This window comes from Saccoglossus kowalevskii, chromosome 16, assembly GCF_978046115.1.
Source record: "Saccoglossus kowalevskii chromosome 16, keSacKowa6.1, whole genome shotgun sequence".
In the NCBI taxonomy this organism is placed as follows: domain Eukaryota; kingdom Metazoa; phylum Hemichordata; class Enteropneusta; family Harrimaniidae; genus Saccoglossus; species Saccoglossus kowalevskii.
In genome coordinates this window covers 30,320,627-30,341,962 of record NC_140656.1, presented here as the reverse complement: position 1 = coordinate 30,341,962, position 21,336 = coordinate 30,320,627, and the positions used below count along the sequence as shown (strand labels likewise).

The window sequence follows — 21,336 nt, the reverse complement described above, 5'->3', positions numbered from 1 at the left end:
GCTACACACATGGAGCTCTATGCTAGGACCCCCCCCCCATATAACTTACTGAACCACCCAACACCGTTTTGTACACATGCAGTAGTCGTGGAATATTTTCACAGATAATTTTCATATCACATTAAACCATTCATAATAGAGAAAATAGCAAAATATAAAAATAAAGCAGAGCATCATGGGTATTTTTTAGTTGACTGTGTCTTAGCCACTTTAAAATCACCTTCCATCAACCCTTCAACATAAACTTCTACAGTTTATAACACATGTTATGAAAAGTTACTGGTTAAGTATTTCAATTTAAAATGTTATAGTTTGGGTGTATTTGAAGACTAAACTTTAGTTTTTTGTCATTATTAAAATGGGAATTTTGTTTATGTTTATAACCCCACTCATAAAGACAGCCTCATTTTCGGATTAATAACTCGCTGTTTATGTGACTTTTTGGAGTAACTCCCTGTGACTTTTTGGAGTAACTGAGTATTTTTGGGGTTGCACCCTTTTCGAAGGTTCAGTAGTGAATGTCTTGTTTGTTTGTTCAAGGTATTAAAATGCTGGACATTGCCTTTATAAGAACAGGATGTAGTACAGAGTCTCATTGTCAGTCCATTTTTATCTCAAGAATAATGTCACAGAATGTGCTTGTATTGATTGTCAAGTTTAGTATAGTTATGAATAAGAATAGTTATGAATATAATAGTTAAATTTTCAAATGGACATCAAGTACAATGGTATTTTGGGTGATTAGCCTGGGCTCAATGTTTGCACACACTTCATTAGCACCCGTGATAAGGGTCTAGACCGAATTTTGAAAACGAGTCATCTTCTATGTTCAATAACCTATTGCATTATACTACTAGTATATATTATTAAGTCAACAGTATCAAGTGCATGATTTGTTGTGATTTTAAAAACAAATTAACCCAAAACGTCATATTTTTTCAAGATAGACAGCTCGTTCTTAATGAGAAACGAGAAAGATACTTAACAAAAACACTAAAATCTATCATTTATTATTTGCTATAGTTATTTTGTTATTTTGTTTTTTAATATCTTACTTTTGTTGCTATAAACTGATGGAAACACTGTATTTCTAAGGATGCAATAAATTATCTTTATTATTATAATTCCATATTTCAAATTTTTCAAAATCTTGTATTTTACGTTTACCTACAATTGTACTGGCTTAAAATTGAAGCAAACTGAAGCGAGTGAGAGAAAAAGAGGAGAGCTGTCAATCCCCATGTGCTATTACCGGGTATTATCTGTGACATGAAAAAAAAAATGACCATTTTATTCATGTAATGAAAAATAAAATGATCATTATAATACCCATTAAAAAAATAGATTGTCACCCACTCCATCATTAAATAAAAAATTACTATTATTCTGACCAGTGTAAAAATAGTGGTCATTATAACTACCAGTTTGAAAATACTGGTCAATATTTTGACCATTAAAAAATTTCTGGTTGGTATTCTGGCCATTAAGAAAATAGTGGCCATTACAATGGCCAGAAGTGACTTTTCAAAGGGGTCTGAGGGGTGAAAAAAACAGAGTTAAAGTGAAATGAAAAATTATTATAACCTCCTCACTAGCCTAAAAGTATGAATAAATATTCAAAAGTTGTGAAAATTAAATCTTTCCGAAACGCGACGGAATTTCCGAAAGTTATCCGGACGCTGTTTATTCTCAATTAAGTCTTTCAAGAAATGCTGTCTGGGAACATGAAAGTCATTTTGTTGAATATATGTAACCTATTATTACAAATTGACAAATTAATTGTTGTTTATTTCATTGTATTTCAAGCCATGATACTCTTCACTTTTTAAACTTATTATTTCTGTCATGTAATCACTATTTATTTATTTCTACTTAACAGGTTACATGTAATGACAGTAAATTCATTAGCTGTGAACAGAGAAAGAGCAGGTGCCTATGGTCAACAAGATATTACTGTAGATCCACTAATTGTACTGCGATGTGATCCACGAATATTCAGGTATTATTAATTTAAAACTAGTTTCCTTCAAGTTCATAAAATTCTCAATACTTTGTACCATGAATGCACATTGCATTGTGGGAAAAATTTAAGATACTTGCATCCAATGAAATTTGTCTCATACATTGTACATGTAGAAGTTTGTAATGCTGTGGTTGTTTCAAATTTAAGATACTTGCATCCAATGAAATTTGTCTCATACATTGTACATGTAGAAGTTTGTAATGCTGTGGTTGTTTCAAATTTAAGATACTTGCATCCAATGAAATTTGTCTGATACATTGTACATGTAGAAGTTTGTAATGCTGTGGTTGTTTCAAATTTAAGATACTTGCATCCAATGAAATGTGTCTCATACATTGTACATGTAGAAGTTTGTAATGCTGTGGTTGTTTCAAATTTAAGATACTTGCATCCAATGAAATTTGTCTCATACATTGTACATGTAGAAGTTTGTAATGCTGTGGTTGTTTCAAATTTAAGATACTTGCATCCAATGAAATTTGTCTCATACATTGTACATGTAGAAGTTTGTAATGCTGTGGTTGTTTCAAATTTAAGATACTTGCATCCAATGAAATGTGTCTCATACATTGTACATGTAGAAGTTTGTAATGCTGTGGTTGTTTCAAATTTAAGATACTTGCATCCAATGAAATGTGTCTCATACATTGTACATGTAGAAGTTTGTAATGCTGTGGTTGTTGCAAATTTAAGATACTTGCATCCAATGAAATTTGTCTCATACATTGTACATGTAGAAGTTTGTAATGCTGTGGTTGTTTCAAATTTAAGATACTTGCATCCAATGAAATTTGTCTCATACATTGTACATGTAGAAGTTTGTAATGCTGTGGTTGTTTCAAATTTAAGATACTTGCATCCAATGTAATTTGTCTCATACATTGTACATGTAGAAGTTTGTAATGCTGTGGTTGTTTCAAATTTAAGATACTTGCATCCAATGAAATTTGTCTCATACATTGTACATGTAGAAGTTTGTAATGCTGTGGTTGTTTCAAATTCTCCATTACTAGACCTAAGAGTATTAAGACTATAAGTTGATAGAAAAAGTAAATTGACTTGTATTATAGCTGATTACTGTAAAACATGTCCTTTTCGCGAATTTAGCGAGAGAACTGGTTTGCTAATTTAAGATGTCGCTAATGACTATATTATAAATTCAAAATGACCAAGGCTTGGGGATTTGTATACAGTAATCTGGAACATAAAAATCTGGGGCGCTTCCTTATTACACTTGTTCTTTGTTTTTATGGAGGTGATAACTGTGCATTTGTTTTAGCATGCGACAGACAAGTATTGCGAAAACAGGAAGTCAACAATGACAAGAGAGATTCGCTAAATCAACATTTGCTATTACGTCATTTTACCACAATTCGCTAAAATTGCATGTCGCTTTTTCAACATGTTTTACAGTAATTTTTTTGGCAAATCGTGGTCATCCATATGAGGTGTATTTTGTGTTTTAGAATATATAATTTGTTGACGCCAGAAGTTCAAAAGTCACTGCGATTTGAAAGTTGGCAATTTGATAACTGTTTATAAAATAATCCATCTTATTACATATGTACTACAGTTTATTTTGATTCGTCCCTGAAATCAAAATCGGTATTTCTACACCTCATATGCAAATGAGTTTGAAAGCAAACAAATTAGTTCCTTTAGGAGTACTGTTTTTCGAAACATAGCAGAAATAAACAATATTTAAGAAGTGCGATATTTTTCTCTTGGGGTACATGAATATACTTGCCGAGTGGAATGAAATTTGAACAACAGTAACGATCCTCTTTGGCAGTCACTTATTTTGACAAAAACTAATTTGCATATCACCCATGCAATAATGTTTTCGGTATTTTCACGGTCTATATGCAAATGAACATGGTATTTCCATTGGCTACTGAACTATTTTTATTTTGTAAACACATTTTCGTCTGCTATTTTTGTAAGATTCAAATCGTTCAGCAACGTTTTTGGCATGTTAGGTGTACATCTCATGGAATACTACGATTGGGAGAACTTAATGTATGTTGACCACCTGGAAACTGAGTTTTATAAACCTTGAACGGCTCTCGGAAGATCCACCCGCCGTAAAATCAGCGATTACACATGTACTATTGAACCGCAATCATCAACATCGAGATACTAGGAGGTCTCTGCTGGTGACGTTGCGGCGTTACTCAGTTCCAAATAAAGATTACCAATGCCAAATGAGCAACATTTTAACCGGTAACCAAGACTCGGTCAATCCACGACTAGCAAGCAATATCACACACGAAGTTGTAGCGTGCAACTCAGCAACGACCGCTGTCGACGAAAGTCACCTCGTCAGTGGAGTACCGCAGTTGCACAGCATGTTTACCAGTGCACAATTTTTGGAGGAACTTTTAACTTCATCATAAGCTGTGTATCATAGTCATCCAGTTCAAGTTCTGGTTCTGTGGTGGTCCCAAATAAACGTCCACGAATTATTCATTTTGACAGTGACTCAGATTAGACGTCTGATTATTTTAATTTCAAACAAATAGTGACACGCGTTCTCAGGGCGCGTTCTACACTGACACGCGTTACTTGGGCGTAATACTATACTCAGTGTTTGAACATATTAATGGGCAATGGGGTATCCAACCTAAATTCCATGCCGGTTTGTTGCACGTTCTTTCTTTGATATGAAATGATGCGGTGTATTCGAGATGCGGTGTATTCTGCTGTACTTTCACTGTACTGTACTGTACTTTTGTATTAATCACACTCCATATAGACAAACCATAGAATCTTGCTCTGATTATCATGTATAATTCCAAGGCATTCATGTGTTTAATTTAGATGTCCACCAATATTAGACATAGTATTGAAAATACTGACTTCGTACTTAGCTGCTTCTAAAGCTTACCTCATTAACCATCTGCAATCAACTCCCAATCTAAATAAGAAATCGGATATGACGACAAACCCTATGATGACTGATGTGGAAAGAGAGGAATTGAAAAATGCATTAATATCGGCTCAGGAGAGTGCAGCAATACAGATACTGCTGGAGATATGTCTACCAATATCTGCCGAGAAGGTACATGTAAACATGTGGTATTTCACCTGTTTAATGCACACTTAATAAGTCATTAAGTCAAAATGATGTACAAAGTTATTAGCAATGCTGTTTGAACAGTGTTTTTTTATGACGAATGATTACAGACCATACAAGATCAATTCCTTATACTCATTTACATCACAGATACATGGTTGCATTTTCATTGGTGATTGGTACTTTTATTCAATTTCTATATTTTAGGTTGTGGATGGTTCTTTAAGTGTACTACGTGAAGTTCAATGTCAAGTTTGTTCACTTTTACATCAGATGTTTATTGCTGACCCCAATATTGCCAAGTTAGTCCACTTTCAGGTAAACACTTTTTTGTTTGTGAGCATAGACTTCATCCGATTCTTTCCTGTCTTCATCACATGTCCTGACTCACTTGAGTCTTTTCTGTCGCCAACACACTTGAGTCTCTTCTGTCATCAACACATGTCCTGACTCACCTGAGTCACTCCTGTCTTCAACACGTCCTGACTCACCTGAGTCTCCTCTGTCTTCAACACGTGTCCTGACTCACCTGAGTCAATCCTGTCCTCAACACATGTCCTAACTCACCTGAGAGTCTCCTGTCTTCAACACACGTCCCAACTCACCTGAGTCTCTTCTGTCTTCAACACATGTGCTGACTCACCTGAGTCAACCCTGTCTTCAATACATGTCCTGACTCACCTGAGTCTCTTGTCTTCAACACATGTCCTAACTCACCTGAGAGTCTCCTGTCTTCAACACATGTCCTAACTCACCTGAGAGTCTCCTGTCTTCAACAGATGTCCTAACTCACCTGAGAGTCTCCTGTCTTCAACAGATGTCCTGACTCACCTGAGAGTCTCCTGTCTTCAACACATGTCCTGACTCACCTGAGTCACTCCTGTCTTCAACACGTCCTGACTCACCTGAGAGTCTCCTCTGTTCAACGTATGTTCTGACTCACCTGAGTCATTCCTGTCTTCAACAGATGTCCTGACTCACCTGAGAGTCTCCTGTCTTCAACACATGTCCTGACTCACCTGAGTCACTCCTGTCTTCAACACGTCCTGACTCACCTGAGTCACTCCTGTCTTCAACACGTCCTGACTCACCTGAGTCACTCCTGTCTTCAACACGTCCTGACTCACCTGAGAGTCTCCTCTCCTCAACGTATGTCCTGACTCACCTGAGTCACTCCTGTCTTCAACACATGTCCTGACTCACCTGAGACTCTCCTGTCTTCAACACGTCCTGACTCACCTGAGAGTCTCCTGTCTTCAACGCATGTCCTGACTCACCTGAGTCACTGCTGTCTTCAACAAATGTCCTGACTCATCTGAGTCACTCCTGTCTTCAACACATGTCCTGACTCATCTGATTCACTGCTGTCAGTGTCTTCAATTGTATGATGCATTCTTGAGCATTTGGGTGATTCTTTATCTGTACCTTCTAACTCATCAAAAAGTGTATTTGAATTGAATCTCCATTGCCTTTAAATTGATATTTGAACTTATCTGATTTTGTCATGATATCTTATCTCCATAGGGTTATAATAGTGAATTATTACCAGTGACAGTAGCTGGCATTCCATCCATGCATATATGTCTTGATTTCATAGCTGAGTTACTCAGTCAGCCTCACATGGAAAAACAGGTAATGTACAAATTATTTTTATCGTATAATCATGGATTTTATATTGCATGAGTGGCATTAACGTATATTAAAAAAAACATGTAGAGGATATGATATAATTTATAATTCTGTTTGAACTTTTTGACTACCATGTGCGAAGCACAAAATGGGAGTCTTTGCAGTTAGTGTGTCTGTATGTGTGTGTGTATGTGTGTATGTGTGTATCTGTGTCCGACTGTTCCACTGCTATCTCAAGAACCATACATCGGTTTTTGATGAAACTTGGTGCATAGATGCTCTGGGCCAATGCGCAGATTTGATTAGGTTTTGGTAAAAATCCATGCTCGTTAATTACCTAATTTGCATGATAATTAGCTAATTTTTAGCTGTTCTATGACTGTTCCACTGATATCTAAAGAACCACTCTTTGGATTTTGATGAAACTTGGTACATATATGCTCTGAACATATGCGCAGATTTGATTAGTTTTTGGTAAAAATCTGTGCATATTAATTACCTAATTTGCATGATAATTAGCTATTTTTTAGTGGTTCCATGACTGTTCCACTGATATCTAAACAACCACTCATTGGATTTTGATGAAACTTGGTACATAGATGCTCTGACCTAATGCTAGGTTTTGATTAGTTTTTGGTAATAATCCGTGGATACTAATTACCTAATTTGCATAATGATTAGTCAATTTTCGTTTTTTTCACTGATATCTCAAGTACTAATCATCACATTTCAATGAAACTTGGTACATAGATGTCATATGACACTGCACAGACCTGATAGTTTTTATGGTAATATCAGTACATATAATTACCTAATTTGCATAATTAATTAATTTTCAGCTTTTGATACAAGTAGTGAGCATTTCAATGAAACTTGGTACTTACATACTCAAGGACTATGCAGAGATTGATTGTTTCGGATAAATATTTGTGCATATTAATCACCTAATTTGCATAATTAGTTAATTTTCAGCTTTTCCACAGGTATCTCAAGTACTAATCATCGCATTTCAATGAAACTTGGTACATAGATCCTTTAGAACTATGCAGAGACCCAATTAGTTTTTGGTAAATATTTGTGCATATTAATCACCTAATTTGCATAATTAACCAATTTCCAACTTTCACACTGATATCTCAGGTACTAATGATCACATATCAATGAATGTTTATACATGGATGCCGTAGGACAATAGACAGACCTGGATAATTGTGGGTTAAAATCTGTACATATTAATTACCCAATTTGCATAATTAACCAATTTTAAGCTTTCACACTGATATCTAAAGTACTAATTTCCATTTGAATGAACTTAGTACAAAGATGCTCTAGGACAATGTACAAACCTAATTAGTTTGGGGTAAAACTCTGTTCATATTATTTCCCTAATTAGCATAATAATTCATAATTTTTTGGTTCTAATCACATTTCAATTAAACTTGGTACATAGAGTTTTTGTTACATTGCGCAGACCTCATTAGTTTTACAATCAAATCTGTTCATGTTAATTTTCTGATTTGCATAATTAGTTTTCAGCTAAGTAATTTCAAATTATATTTAATGTGTCTCCAATACTCTCAGCACATGGGAGTTCTTTCTAAGCTTTCATTGATTTAAAGACTGATCTATGTTAGTATGGTCATACATGATCAAAAGATTGATCTAAGATTGGATGTAATGGCTGCAGCTTACCCATACCTTGCATTGGCGTTTCACACATTTGGGTTGAAACTGGATCATTTATAAATTATGCCTCTTACATACAACATTTATGCTAATATTGATTTTTTTTTCAGGTGTTCGCCATAGAGTTGGTTTCTTATTTATGTTTGCAGTATGCACTTCCAAAGTCTCTAAGCGTAGCAAGGTTATCTATTAACGTGATGTCCACTCTTCTCACAGGTTAGCTAATTCATGAACGTTATAGTCTTCCTAATTACACCACCACACTACATAGCTGCATATGATATAAAGATCATGTCTACAAGCTACGAGCAGTTCATCTTGTCTTATACCTTCACATATCTTTCGTGTTTCATATTTTTTTTTTACAAAACAGTTTTCTGCATTTTAAAGCAGTTTGCTACTATTGAGACTGGTGATCATATTTTAGAATTTACAATATGGTTTATGCTGTTCATAAAACAATATATGATTAGCAAACCCTTCACACAAATCATACATGACAATGAAATATTTCAATTTTATGTTTAAAAAGGTTTTATCACAGAATTTTGTTTGGCTACATATGGTGAGAAATTCATATGCTGTAATAATAGGAAAATTGTGATAAATACTAAAATTTTGTATGAAATAATGAATTTCTATGGAAATTGTTCCAAAAATTATCCTTTTTCTAAAAAAAAATGCTTTTTACAGCATAAATAAAAAAAAAAAATTGGGTATAATCTCATTTATACATTTGTATACCTTTTATACATCAAATACTTTTACATAACTTACAGCTTTTCATAAAACAAAAATGATAGACTTGTTGAATGTTAATAAAAATACATGCAATATTAGAGACACTGAGTGAATAATATCACATGAGACAATGTGAGATTTCACCTGAATGCTCATAGCTCCAGCCTTACTTTAATATGATCATCTTGTAATTAAGGTGAAATTAAAAATCCCAATCAGTCAGAGTTGTATCAAAACAGAAAGCATTGTTAATTAGCCGTGTTCCAAATAACAATCTTTACCAAAAGAACATTGTACTGCTACAAAATGTAAGTTTTCTCTTGATTTCAATTTATCTAATTTGTTCATGTTTCTGATCTGTATTGCAGTATTACCAAGTGATAAACGAAGTCGTTTTTTTCTGCCTACATTACCAGCCTTAGTTAGAATATGTCAAGCTTTCCCACCGTTGTATGATGACATCACATCTATGTTACAACAGATGGGTAGGATATGTAACTCTCATTCTTCTGTCGTCACAAATAAACCACTCAAACAGTTAGGTAAGTTAAACTCATTAATAATCAATTACATAATGTGTTACAATGGACATAGCTCTCATATATCCTATGTAACAATTTACCGAAGATGACTTGTATGTCACATACTAGCAAAATTAACAGGTTGCATATTAAATAAATATATGTAATAATGGCAGTATTTGCAGTTACCCAGTATGTATGTATGTATGTCTGTCTGTATATGTGCATTTATGCATGTCTGTTCCATGAATATCTGAAGAACTGTTCAACAGATTTTAATTGACCTGATTAGTTTTGGTTTATAAAATCTGTACATATTGTCATCTTAATTTGCATATTCATTATATTTCACTGAAACTCGGTAGATAGATGCTTTGGAACATTATGCAGCCCTGCATATAATAAATATTTGAACGTTCTACCAATATTTCAAGTACTAATCATCACATTTTAATGAAACTTAGTTTAATGTTGAAAACCGTGCATACTAATTTATCGGTATCTAGGTTTTATGAGCCAATTTCTGACTTATTTAAACTGTACTTGTGGCACAGGTGCTCAGAAATAAATCACACTGCAAATCACAGAATGATGTACAATCAAACTTATTTTCCGTGAATGTTCTAAATTGAATCAATATTGTGAGTTGCATTGATTTCACGTTGTGCATCGCAAATAGCAGGCCTATATTATTCAATAAGTTTCTTGCTTGAAAATAAAGTCTTAAATTTTGAAATAATTTTAAAAACTCCATATTTTAACTTTATATCTCCTATAATTTCAGCACACTGGAACTTTTTCTAATCTTTATTTGATTTTACAAGATGCTGTAGCGGCCAAAGTTTTTGACCAGATAGCCAAATTCTGAAGGTCAAGCAACTGGCCATGTGCTCACCAATTTTCATAACTGTAACCACAATTCTTAAAAAAAAGAAATTACCCACAATACCCCATATTGGATCCTTTAATCAACTTCTTCTCAATGGCCACTGGACAAAATGAGCCAACATTTTGCATGTGCTTAGTATGCAACTAGTTGTGTAATCTCAAGTAGTTTGAACTTAAACTGTTGAGTGAGAAGCGATACAAAATTTCCAAATAAGATAACTGCCAAAACGTTGGACCGGTCACTATTTTAAAGTGCACCAGTTCCCATTGGTATGCATCAGCACATAAAGCCATAGTCTCAAACCCTCAACAACAAAAAACTTACATCATCACTGATCCACTTCATATTTGGCATATTGCATTAATGGTCACAGCTTTTTACGAGAAAAGTGAAAAAAAAAAATGTTGACAAGTCACATGGTTTGGCTGCCATCTTTGGTTTTTGACAAAGATGACCACAAATTTGGTTTCTCACGAATGCTTCAAGCAATCAACTTAATGTCGCTTGCAGCTTTAATTTTTTGTGATTTAAACGATAAGGGTGACTGGTAGCTATTTTGTTTTTTATGCCAGTTTCTCTTTTTATTTAATCATAGGTAGTATTATAATGAACTTGTGATTGTATAATATTGATGCTCATACTCTGTTTATTTGGTAGGACTGAATGGCAGCTCACATGCAGTCATTGGTAGAGAAAACAGGGAGCAGCAAATATCAGAACATCTTCTGAAAACATCAAATGTGGATTTGGCTATGTGTGTTGCTGTGCATCAAACATTTCAAGACATTGTTAGTTTTGCTGTCATGACTACAACATAATTGGATGCATTAACATATGGTGACAGACATGGACATGTGTGATTGTTTTTTACTATCGATTTTATAGGGATGAGTATCATCATTTATTCCAACATCGCTTCATTTTGTTGTTCTGCTTTTTGTTTACTTCTGATGAAAACTGAGTTCTGAAAGATGTCCTGACAACGTTATTGAGACACTGTATTTAATTAACAGGCATTAAACAAAGAACCAGTGTCAGTTGTTGGGACGGGTGTTTGACAGTACAACTTTTACAATAAAATGGTTATCAAGAAAAACTAACTGTCTGAATGAAGAAACAAAACAATAATCATATGCATAAAATGATTGGCACCCGCAAAATGCATGTCGAACAAAAATATCTTCTCATTCTTGAATTTTCTCAGCTTCTTAATTGATGTACAGTACTGTACCAGGAATGTAAAAACAAACAACTTGTTTGTTATTAGCAGCTAACAGATTTTTATCGTTATTTTGATTTCAAAACATTGTCTTTTTATTTCTTTAATTCTACAACTATAATAATATGCCAATGCATATCCAAACTGTATATACAACTGAACTGACTGAAATTACTTGACACAAATTGTAAAAGATTGAATGCAAGACTAGAAATGCAACACTTGTTTCTCTTATAGAGAAAAATACATGATACACCTTTCTTCTACATGTATCATGATGGACAGTGATTGGTAGTTTGGCAATATTTCCTGTTTAATAATTAAATTTGTTTTTACAGAAAGGTTACAATGTATATATATCTGTGAAGAGAATTCAAGAATATCAGTATCATACTTTACATTGTTTGAGGATGGGCTTCAAATAAAAGTACCTATTTTATTTTTACATTTGCCTCTGATTGCATTAATATGCAAATTACATACAGTAATTATATGCAATTAGCTGTCCCCTTTTCCACAGATTAAATTCAAACACTGTGTTTCAAACATTTCAAGATATTGTTAGTTTGGCTGTTATGAATATAACATAATAAATGTACTGATGCATGGTGACAGCATAGACTTGTGTGTTACAGGGCATCAAATATTTCCAGTATTGTTCAGTTCTTTGTCTAAAATACAACAATATTACCTAAATTGTGGTACATATTGACCACTAATTGAGTCCAGTTCCCCTGCATTCAATAATAAAGATGCAAACGTAGCAGAATGCTGTCCTGAATTTTTTTTTTGGTAATTTTTGACAAAAAGATGCTATTTTAGAATTCATATTGAAAGCTACCAGCTCAATGAATTTGACACTTAGCATGTAGGTACCTTGGGTGAATCTCCATCAGGTTTGTTAATTTTGTGAAGACACATGCAGTTCTCTAATGTTAATAGTTATCATGGGTGGGCCTCTGCAAGATTTGTAACCAGATAACAATTGTAATTACTATGGTAACAACTATAGACTACCATTGTTGTATAGTTAAAGTACGGCTATGAGGAAGCTAACGGTAGTTAAGAGTCTGCCAACCTTCGACATTGGACAGTTTTTGTTCAGTATTACTAGGAAAATACTCTTTCTTAATTCCAAACAGTACTATTCACTAGTTTATTTGTTCTTAACAATGCTTGTTTACTGAGACAGTATTTTTCATTGGTTCCAAAACAGTACCCGCTTACTAGTTTATTTGTTCTTAACAATGCTTGTTTACTGAGAAAGTATTTTTCATTTGTTTCAAACAATACCTGCTTACTAGTTTCTTTGTTCTCAACAATGCTTGTTTACTGAGAAAGTATTTTTCATTTGTTCCAAACAGTACCTGCTTACTAGTTTATTTGTTCTCAACAATGCTTGTTTACTGAGAAAGTATTTTTCATTGGTTCCAAACAGTACCTGCTTACTAGTTTATTTGTTCTTAACAATGCTTGTTTACTGAGAAAGTATTTTTCATTGGTTCCAAAACAGTACCTGCTTACTAGTTTATTTGTTCTTAACAATGCTTGTTTACTGAGAAAGTATTTTTCATTGGTTCCAAACAGTACCTGCTTACTAGTTTATTTGTTCTTAACAATGCTTGTTTACTGAGAAAGTATTTTTCATTTGTTCCAAACAGTACCCACTTACTGGTTTCTTTGTTCTCAACAATGCTTGTTTACTGAGAAAGTATTTTTCATTTGTTCCAAACAGTACCCACTTACTAGTTTATTTGTTCTCAACAATGCTTGTTTACTGAGAAAGTATTTTTCATTTGTTTCAAACAATACCCGCTTACTAGTTTATTTGTTCTCAACAATGCTTGTTTACTGAGAAAGTATTTTTCATTTGTTCCAAACAGTACCCACTTACTGGTTTCTTTGTTCTCAACAATGCTTGTTTACTGAGAAAGTATTTTTCATTGGTTCCAAAACAGTACCCGCTTACTAGTTTCTTTGTTCTCAACAATGCTTGTTTACTGAGAAAGTATTTTTCATTTGTTTCAAACAATACCCGCTTACTAGAGTCTTTGTTCTCAACAATGCTTGTTTACTGAGAAAGTATTTTTCATTGGTTCCAAAACAGTACCCGCTTACTAGTTTCTTTGTTCTCAACAATACTCATTCATTCATAGAAGAGAACTGTTTTTTCATTTTTCAAGAAATAGGTTGTTCCAGCATGACTCAAGAGCACAATGTTCCTCCACTATTTAAAAATGGTACATTTTTATTTTTAAGCAGCAACACCCATGATCCCAACTCACGGTTTTCAGATTGACTAGATTTTTGAATGAATTCTCAGCTCACTCCATTGACTGAGCTCAACAGGTTGTTTGTTGTTGAAAGCAACATATTGTTAAGTATATGTATATATACATTAATTACAAATGTAGGTCACTGGTCCATTGCCCTTCTATACAATACAAGGAGTTACGTGACACACAAATATCATCTTACCTAAAAAACTACAAGTATGTCTTTGCTACCCCCATGTCAGTGACTGACGTACTTGAAAAAATAAAATAAAAAAAAATAGTTGAAAAAATTTTCTTATTTAAACTGCTGCTTTACCGATATCAGTATTGTTAGAGAAATTATCATGTATTTATTGTAATGAATTCATAAATGAAAATCACAATTGTCACCATCTGTTTACACCTGGGGTAATGAATTCATTAAAAAAAATCTGGAAGGGGCTTGTTATAAATGATTTATTATATACCCTATATATAAAATATGTTTTTAAAATTCAGTCTCTCACCCCCTTGGCTATTATCGCTGATTTTTCGTCGCCAGATTGATTTACATCGTCAGTTTTGGTTCTCCGAGTGTCTCTAATAAATATCCTATCTAACCGCTGGACTGAATTAATGATATCAAAAAATCTCAGAAGATTTGGCAAAAATCGGTTGTTTTTGGCATCCACGTATTTTCGCTCGGAAACACAAGGGCGATAAGACTTGATTTTCAAAGACGCAGGTTGTTTGGATCAGACTGTTTCTTTTGTTTATGAAAGTGAATACAGAATATGTTCTGTTTCAATACAGGATTTTGATATGCCAATCGGGCAATTTTAACAATGTCCTACTGGAGCGTCCCCTGTATAAATGGGTCTCTGCTCTCTGAAAAATGACAATGATACTAGCCCAGAATGGGAGCATCGTCATACAGTATCCAGAACTCGCACAAGAGTGTGAAAATATTTTTTTGCAGTATGACAGTCATTCACAAAAAATCACTAAAAAACTATTTATTTTAATCTGATTTATTGCTAGAGCTAATGTTAACAGTGCTCTCTTGTTGTGTTGAGCTGATTCCTCTGAAAAAAATATAAACATAATTATATAGTTGCATTAAAATATGAACATTGTATGTAACATACCATGCTTGTGTCATAAAATCCAATACTTAGGTATATGGTAGCACATAAAAACAAAACTAAACAATAATAGGGTAGAAAATGAAACGAGGGGGTCACGAAAATAAATGAAAAAAAAAAATCACTAAAATTCATCTTAATTTACTCATCAGAATTCCTATTCGAAAATTCAAATCTGACATAGTTGATTATGTAACACATTATCAACAATAAACCTGTAAGAATAAATTTGAATTATTTTTTAAATCAATACGTTTTTTTGTAATTGGGAAAGTGAATAAAAAATACATATTTGAGCGTCTTTCATGATTTGTGGCAACTAACATGAACCATCCTTCTTCAATGGCAAATTAAACTTGACATTAATATTTGCATTTTTGTCAAATCATTAACTGTCATTACATTATTATACATAAACTCACAGTGCATTTTGAACTTGTTTTACACGGTTCATTCCCCTGTGATAAGAACAAATTACCAAGTTTGTAATACAGTGGTTTGGCGCATTTTCAAAATTGTATTATTGATCCAAATTCTACTCGCACATTTTGATACAAAACTCACAAAACGTCAAATAACAATGAACTAAATTAAATATAATACTATGAAAGCAAAATGTGTAATCATCACTGCAAACTTGGATTCACTATTTTATTTAGTGATTCACGGTCTTTAGATATTGTCATATGTCTGTTATCATGTCAAAATGATAGTTATGTAACTAAAGGGGCTACCCAGTCTAAGTGAATCGAACTCAACAAAGGGCACTCACATTGCACACAGCACAGTCGTTTCTTTTCTTCACAGTAGCTATTGCAGTAACTGTAATCAGATACTTCCTCATCTGCATTGCACTTTTTAGCACGACATGTTCCTCCGCATTCATGGTCACATACATCATAAGGTTCTTAATAAGACGTAGATTTAGTGAATCAACCATTACTATTAACTACAATTGCATGCATGCCATTGGCGCATCAAAGTCAATCATTTGCACTTTTTTAATCAAACAAATTTTGAATAAGACTTGAAGCCAATAAAAAAACAATCATTTTGTCTAACAATAATTAACAACGATATCGCTATTCATAGTAATTAAAGCGGGAGGGTCGTCACCTACGCACGCACGGGAATTGAGTCCCAAGCGATGATAACACGCGCTAAGAAAGCAAAGGTTCACGGGTAGACGAAATTTTTAAACAATGACACGCTATGGCCACCTGACGAATTTACAAGAACATCTAACAAATGACTGATATATGTGATAATTATTTACAGAATGATTACATACCCGGTATGCAGCACACCCTTCCTTCCCCACAGTAGCTAGAACAACCATTCGACCAATAAGAGTATGCCGATTCTGTGGTGATCTCATCTCTATTACACTTTTTAGAACGACATGTACCACCACAATAATATTCACATACATCTGAATCGTAATCTAATATATTTAGTATAAAACATAGAATTTCAGTAAATCAACATTATTTCTCCTAATTATTATACAACTATGGCTTAAATGAATTATGTTTATTCTACTGGTGATGTCAACATCAATAAACGCACCGTAGTTTGTCAAAAATTACTATGTCAACATCAATCTAATACCATTATTCCACATAAATTTAACATCATGATTTGATAGAAATATGGTTATTCAACTTGTGATGTCCATAACAACCTAAAATGTTCCAAACATGTGCATATTAAAATAGAAAACACGTGTACATGCTGCAATTCTCATACAATATGCATCAATTGCAACTCAAATATTTATAGGCAGAACACTTACCTTGCACACAGCACACCCGACCTTCCCCACAGTAGTGAGAGCAGCCATAATACCAATAATAGTACGAGTTTTCCGAGGCTATCTCGCCCCTATTACATTTTTTAGCACGGCATGTACCACCACAGTAATAATCACACTCATCAATATCTAATGCAGTTGCAAAACAAAACTTGTATAATTAGTAAACTAATTTTACCATTTAATGTACACTAAGTCTTCGTCACTCCTATTCCCTATCAAGGATTGGACTAACCACAGATCCTCGAACACACATTAGGTAGACCATAATTTTTACTTCAGGGTAAAATCTTGGTTTGACAACTGAACTGTTATGTCTGTTTAAAGAATATGACAGCCGTCATTTAATGACTAATGCATATTATGCAAATCAATAATCGAAGCCCTTGATGAATGAACGAGGTGTATTGGTGAAGCAATTTCAGCAAAGAAATTTAGAAACTGACCGACTGCAAGCGGTCTGGAAATTTATACATACATATACTTATAAAACTTAAAAAAACACTATTAGAAAATTGTGAAACTTGCATCTATAGCTGATAATCTCTGCTGTACTGGGTTTAAAGGTAAGCTTTAAAACTGGAGATGAACTGAACCTTTTGTAACTCCCATCACAAAATTTAATTTTACCCTACATAAAATGGGTACTTTATCAAAACAGTAATAATTTAATCTCATTTATTTGATTTTAAGTTGAACTTAACCCACAGAATTAAACATTAAATTACTATTGACATATACAATAATCCTTAGAAATAGTTATACCTATAACTCAAGGCATGTTTCGCTTCTGTTACTGACTTCAGACTTGCACCATATCTCGCAAATACCACAAGAAGTCACTCAATCAAATTACATAGGGGCACCAAAACCTTAAAAACACTTTGAAAACTTGGCTCCCGGATTACAATATATTTTGATATTAGATATTTGAACTGGTTCTACAATTCTCGTGTAAGATAAGGTTATAATTTATTTGATAAACAAAATACGTTTCGGGGGGGGGGGGGTGTCTAAAAACCGACTGCAGTTTGTTGCTGCATGTAGTATGTTGTAATCGCAATGTTATTAATAATAACGACGCAACCACAAGCCTATTGTTTCATTAATATTATTATTTGTCTGCGTAAATTGATTTCGGCTGTAATTTCAAAACCGTGTGAACTAAATGTGGCGAATTTGTTTGTGGTGATACGTAGTGATGCGGAGTGTAAAATCGCTGTAGTCAGTTGTTATTTTTGAGCCAGAAAGTTATGAAACTGTGTAGAAAATGCAATTTATGAATGATACTTTTTTGTGGGGAACTGTGTAGCCTATTTAGTTGAGTTTTTGTACAATTGTTTGTTCAACAGGCCAGATTTCACGTTTAGCATTTTGTATTCCCCAAAATATGACAATTGGATGTTTTCTGTCGGCTTATCGTGCTACACTGTATTTCCATGTACATAAAGAATACTTATCCTATCTGGGGTGATATTTTTTTTTGGGGGGGGTATACCTTAGTTCAATTCGTTATTTCACATTAATATTTTCGTCCGGTTTTTTTGATAATTGCTAGTTAGACTTTCGTGATGATGTCATTAATTTTCCATTTTCTACCAGCATGATTGCTCTTTAATACTTATAAGTTCTTATAGAACAGCAGAACTCGTTCGACTAATAGGCTATCTATATAGGTCTGTGTGTAAATAGAGTTTGCATTAGTAATTTATTTTGGATAGCCCTCCTGTTTTTTATCCTATACATGGAGATTGCAACGCTGTCAGGAGTGTAGATAGTTATCGAAGTAAATGATGTATTCGTAAATAAAATTTACACTATATAATAAAACACAAACAAAATGAACTGTTTAAGTACAAATGTGACTTTGTTATATACAGTAATGTTTAAAACGCATCGGCAACGCAAAATATTTTCGTTATAATCCCTAACCCTTGTCGGTGTTTGTGGATTAACATTTGGCCTCAACAGAACTAGGGTGATAGACAGCATTCAATTCAGTATAGCATAATCCATTTAGATAAATTGGCATTATCATCATTGATATCAGAGCGGACAACAACCCGTGCGTCAGTGCGCTTAATCTCATTTCAATGTTTTTAAACAAGTATGTTTTTTAATTACATCCCTGGCTCTGCTAGCTTCAATGGACTAGCATTTAAATTATCGTGTCGACTCGATATTAAATATTTACTCGATCCCTGATCAAAACCGTATTATGTATGTGAATAACGGGTTGCATTCGATTTTATAATATCTTTAATAACATATTTAACACCATAATATCATTAACCGACTGTGCTCATCGCCAGGGAATTAAATACAATTGCAATTCATCCTGTCTAGATTAGTCGCTTCGAATTGAAAATATGAAAATCACAATCACGAATCCGCCTGTTTTGAATATGATATTGAAAACCATTAAATAAAGTCAGAGACTTTTATACTAATTGTATGGACCGTAAATTCCGCAATATCATATTTAATCCTTTATTTAACTTAAAATGTATTGGTAACGTGACTATTTTCTCCATCTAATTCTTGAGAACTATGTAGAGAACTAAATATTATTATTTTCTCCCGTAAATCTTTGTCAAAAAGCATGTTTCTTTATTTCTCAACAATTTTAAGAGAGGTTATTGACGTTATTATGCCATAGTTGAATCATTACAATTCATGCTATTTAGAGTTAAGAGTTGGTTGTATCAGAGGGGTCACATGGAAAGAAATGTAATTCTCGCTATTTTGAAAAATAAAACACTTTCGAAAGATGTGCCATTCAAGTATTTCAAACTGTGCTATTAAATTATATATTAGTTGAATGCTCAGCTGGGAAATTTTCCGATATTGCTAGTAGCGGTATTTTATCAGCTGACATTGGCAATTAATCTGTTGATTAATCATGACCAGTTGGGCTAGTTCTCTATTTTCCTGTTTTGATTACCATTTACCAGCTGTAATCGGCAATCGGGATTACAAGCTGCTCTTAGTTTTGTTGATTCAAAAAATGAAGCTTGTTGTCATTATGTGTCTAAACAGTACATTATGATATCTTGAAAACTTATAAAAGGTTTCCTTGAAAAGATTCTCATCGTTGTTTACACGGCATTTAATTATAAAATAAATTATTGTACAGGTTCCCACATCCCCGTCTCCGTTTCTTTATACTATAAGGTTATTACGAAAATACCCCAAAGTATGCACGAAGACAGTACAGCGGGAGTATCGACCGACGCGCAGCGGAGGTCGATGCGACAGCGTACTGTCTGAGTGCATACTTTGAGGTATCTTCGTAATAACCTTATTATTATTATGTATCTTTCCTTCCAAGGATACATCATGGGAATGCCGAAATCCAAAAAGTTTATAACATAATCAGCGAGCTTCTTTGTGTGGAGTCCGATCAAATCCTGGTGGCAGCCATGTTTGTTTTTATTATTAGAGGACGCTTACGCGCGTAATCATTCCATATGTGGAATTCGGATTTCCTAATTTGGTAGTATGAAAATATCCCGTAAAATACCGCAAAATTACGGTACGCTGTAACTTATGGCGTTACGGTGACAGATGTATAATAATATTATGTATGAATTTCCCCGAATAGAACAGTAGGAATTTCCCCTTCAATTTGCTGTCTAGTATTTAAATATAGTTGACTTAATATATATGCAACGAATTATTAGCATTTCGACAACGATCTGTGTAGATTATGCTATGCTAGTGTAGCAAATAGAGAACATATAATAGGGTGAATACTTACTACTAGCAGCAACCTGCAATAAAAATGAACAGTTATTGTTTAATGATTGTAAAAAATGTTGGATAACATGTGCATGTATTCATCATTAAATATGTTTATTTTAGAGGTTAGCTCCTCAATGTATACATTGATAAAGGACTCCTTCACTACAATCAATTCATATTAACATACTTGATACTCACACTTGTCGCCAGACAAACCAAAAGTACCAGCAGACACACTAAATATGTAAAATGCATTTTGAGTAAATCTGTACGCTTAGCTTGGAACTATATACACACGTTGTCAGTAGAGTCTTTGCTGGGTGATTGGATTTATTAGGAAGAATTCATATGTTTAATATTGAATACAATATATTGGCAATATGTTTATTTCCAAAATATTAAGAATAATAGGTTAATACTTATTATTGGCAATCAATCATAATGTCTGTCAGTGTAAGCGGATTAAAAGGCTACAACACAGTGGTGTTTCCAGTTTACGAATAAGTAGTATTAAATTGGCAAACCATATGTCCAACACATTCGCATGAGTACTTAGAATGATTTATATTTCTTTCCCGTGTTTTTATAATCATAA

General features: G+C 33.6%; 2 protein-coding genes across 4 annotated transcripts in view; one reads left to right on the top strand and one right to left on the bottom strand.

Annotated features, from left to right (window-relative positions):
- Positions 1-12,440, top strand: part of LOC102803359 (integrator complex subunit 2-like) — a 70,972-nt gene extending 58,532 nt beyond the window's left edge. Inside the window, exons 16-22 of the mRNA XM_085491343.1 lie at positions 1,880-1,999; positions 4,844-5,084; positions 5,307-5,417; positions 6,624-6,731; positions 8,525-8,630; positions 9,524-9,697; positions 11,223-12,440. Coding sequence (XP_085347469.1) covers positions 1,880-1,999; positions 4,844-5,084; positions 5,307-5,417; positions 6,624-6,731; positions 8,525-8,630; positions 9,524-9,697; positions 11,223-11,383 — 1,021 coding nt within the window. The 3' untranslated portion in view covers positions 11,384-12,440. The remainder of the gene's footprint in view (positions 1-1,879; positions 2,000-4,843; positions 5,085-5,306; positions 5,418-6,623; positions 6,732-8,524; positions 8,631-9,523; positions 9,698-11,222) is intronic.
- Positions 1-21,064, bottom strand: part of LOC102803033 (uncharacterized) — a 223,480-nt gene extending 202,416 nt beyond the window's left edge. Inside the window, exons 1-7 of one of the 3 annotated variants that reach the window (XM_006823049.3) lie at positions 20,940-21,064; positions 20,758-20,770; positions 16,980-17,126; positions 16,476-16,628; positions 15,957-16,091; positions 15,607-15,642; positions 15,055-15,124 (exon numbers count right to left, since the gene is read on the bottom strand). In XM_006823049.3, the coding sequence (XP_006823112.1) occupies positions 15,635-15,642; positions 15,957-16,091; positions 16,476-16,628; positions 16,980-17,126; positions 20,758-20,770; positions 20,940-20,996 (513 nt within the window). In that variant the 5' untranslated portion in view covers positions 20,997-21,064 and the 3' untranslated portion in view covers positions 15,055-15,124; positions 15,607-15,634. Of the gene's footprint in view, positions 1-15,054; positions 15,125-15,606; positions 15,643-15,956; positions 16,092-16,475; positions 16,629-16,979; positions 17,127-20,757; positions 20,771-20,939 lie in introns of those variants that run through there. The other 2 variants (XR_014926639.1, XM_006823050.3) reach the window with 2 other exon arrangements.
- Between the last annotated feature and the right edge of the window lie 272 nt (positions 21,065-21,336).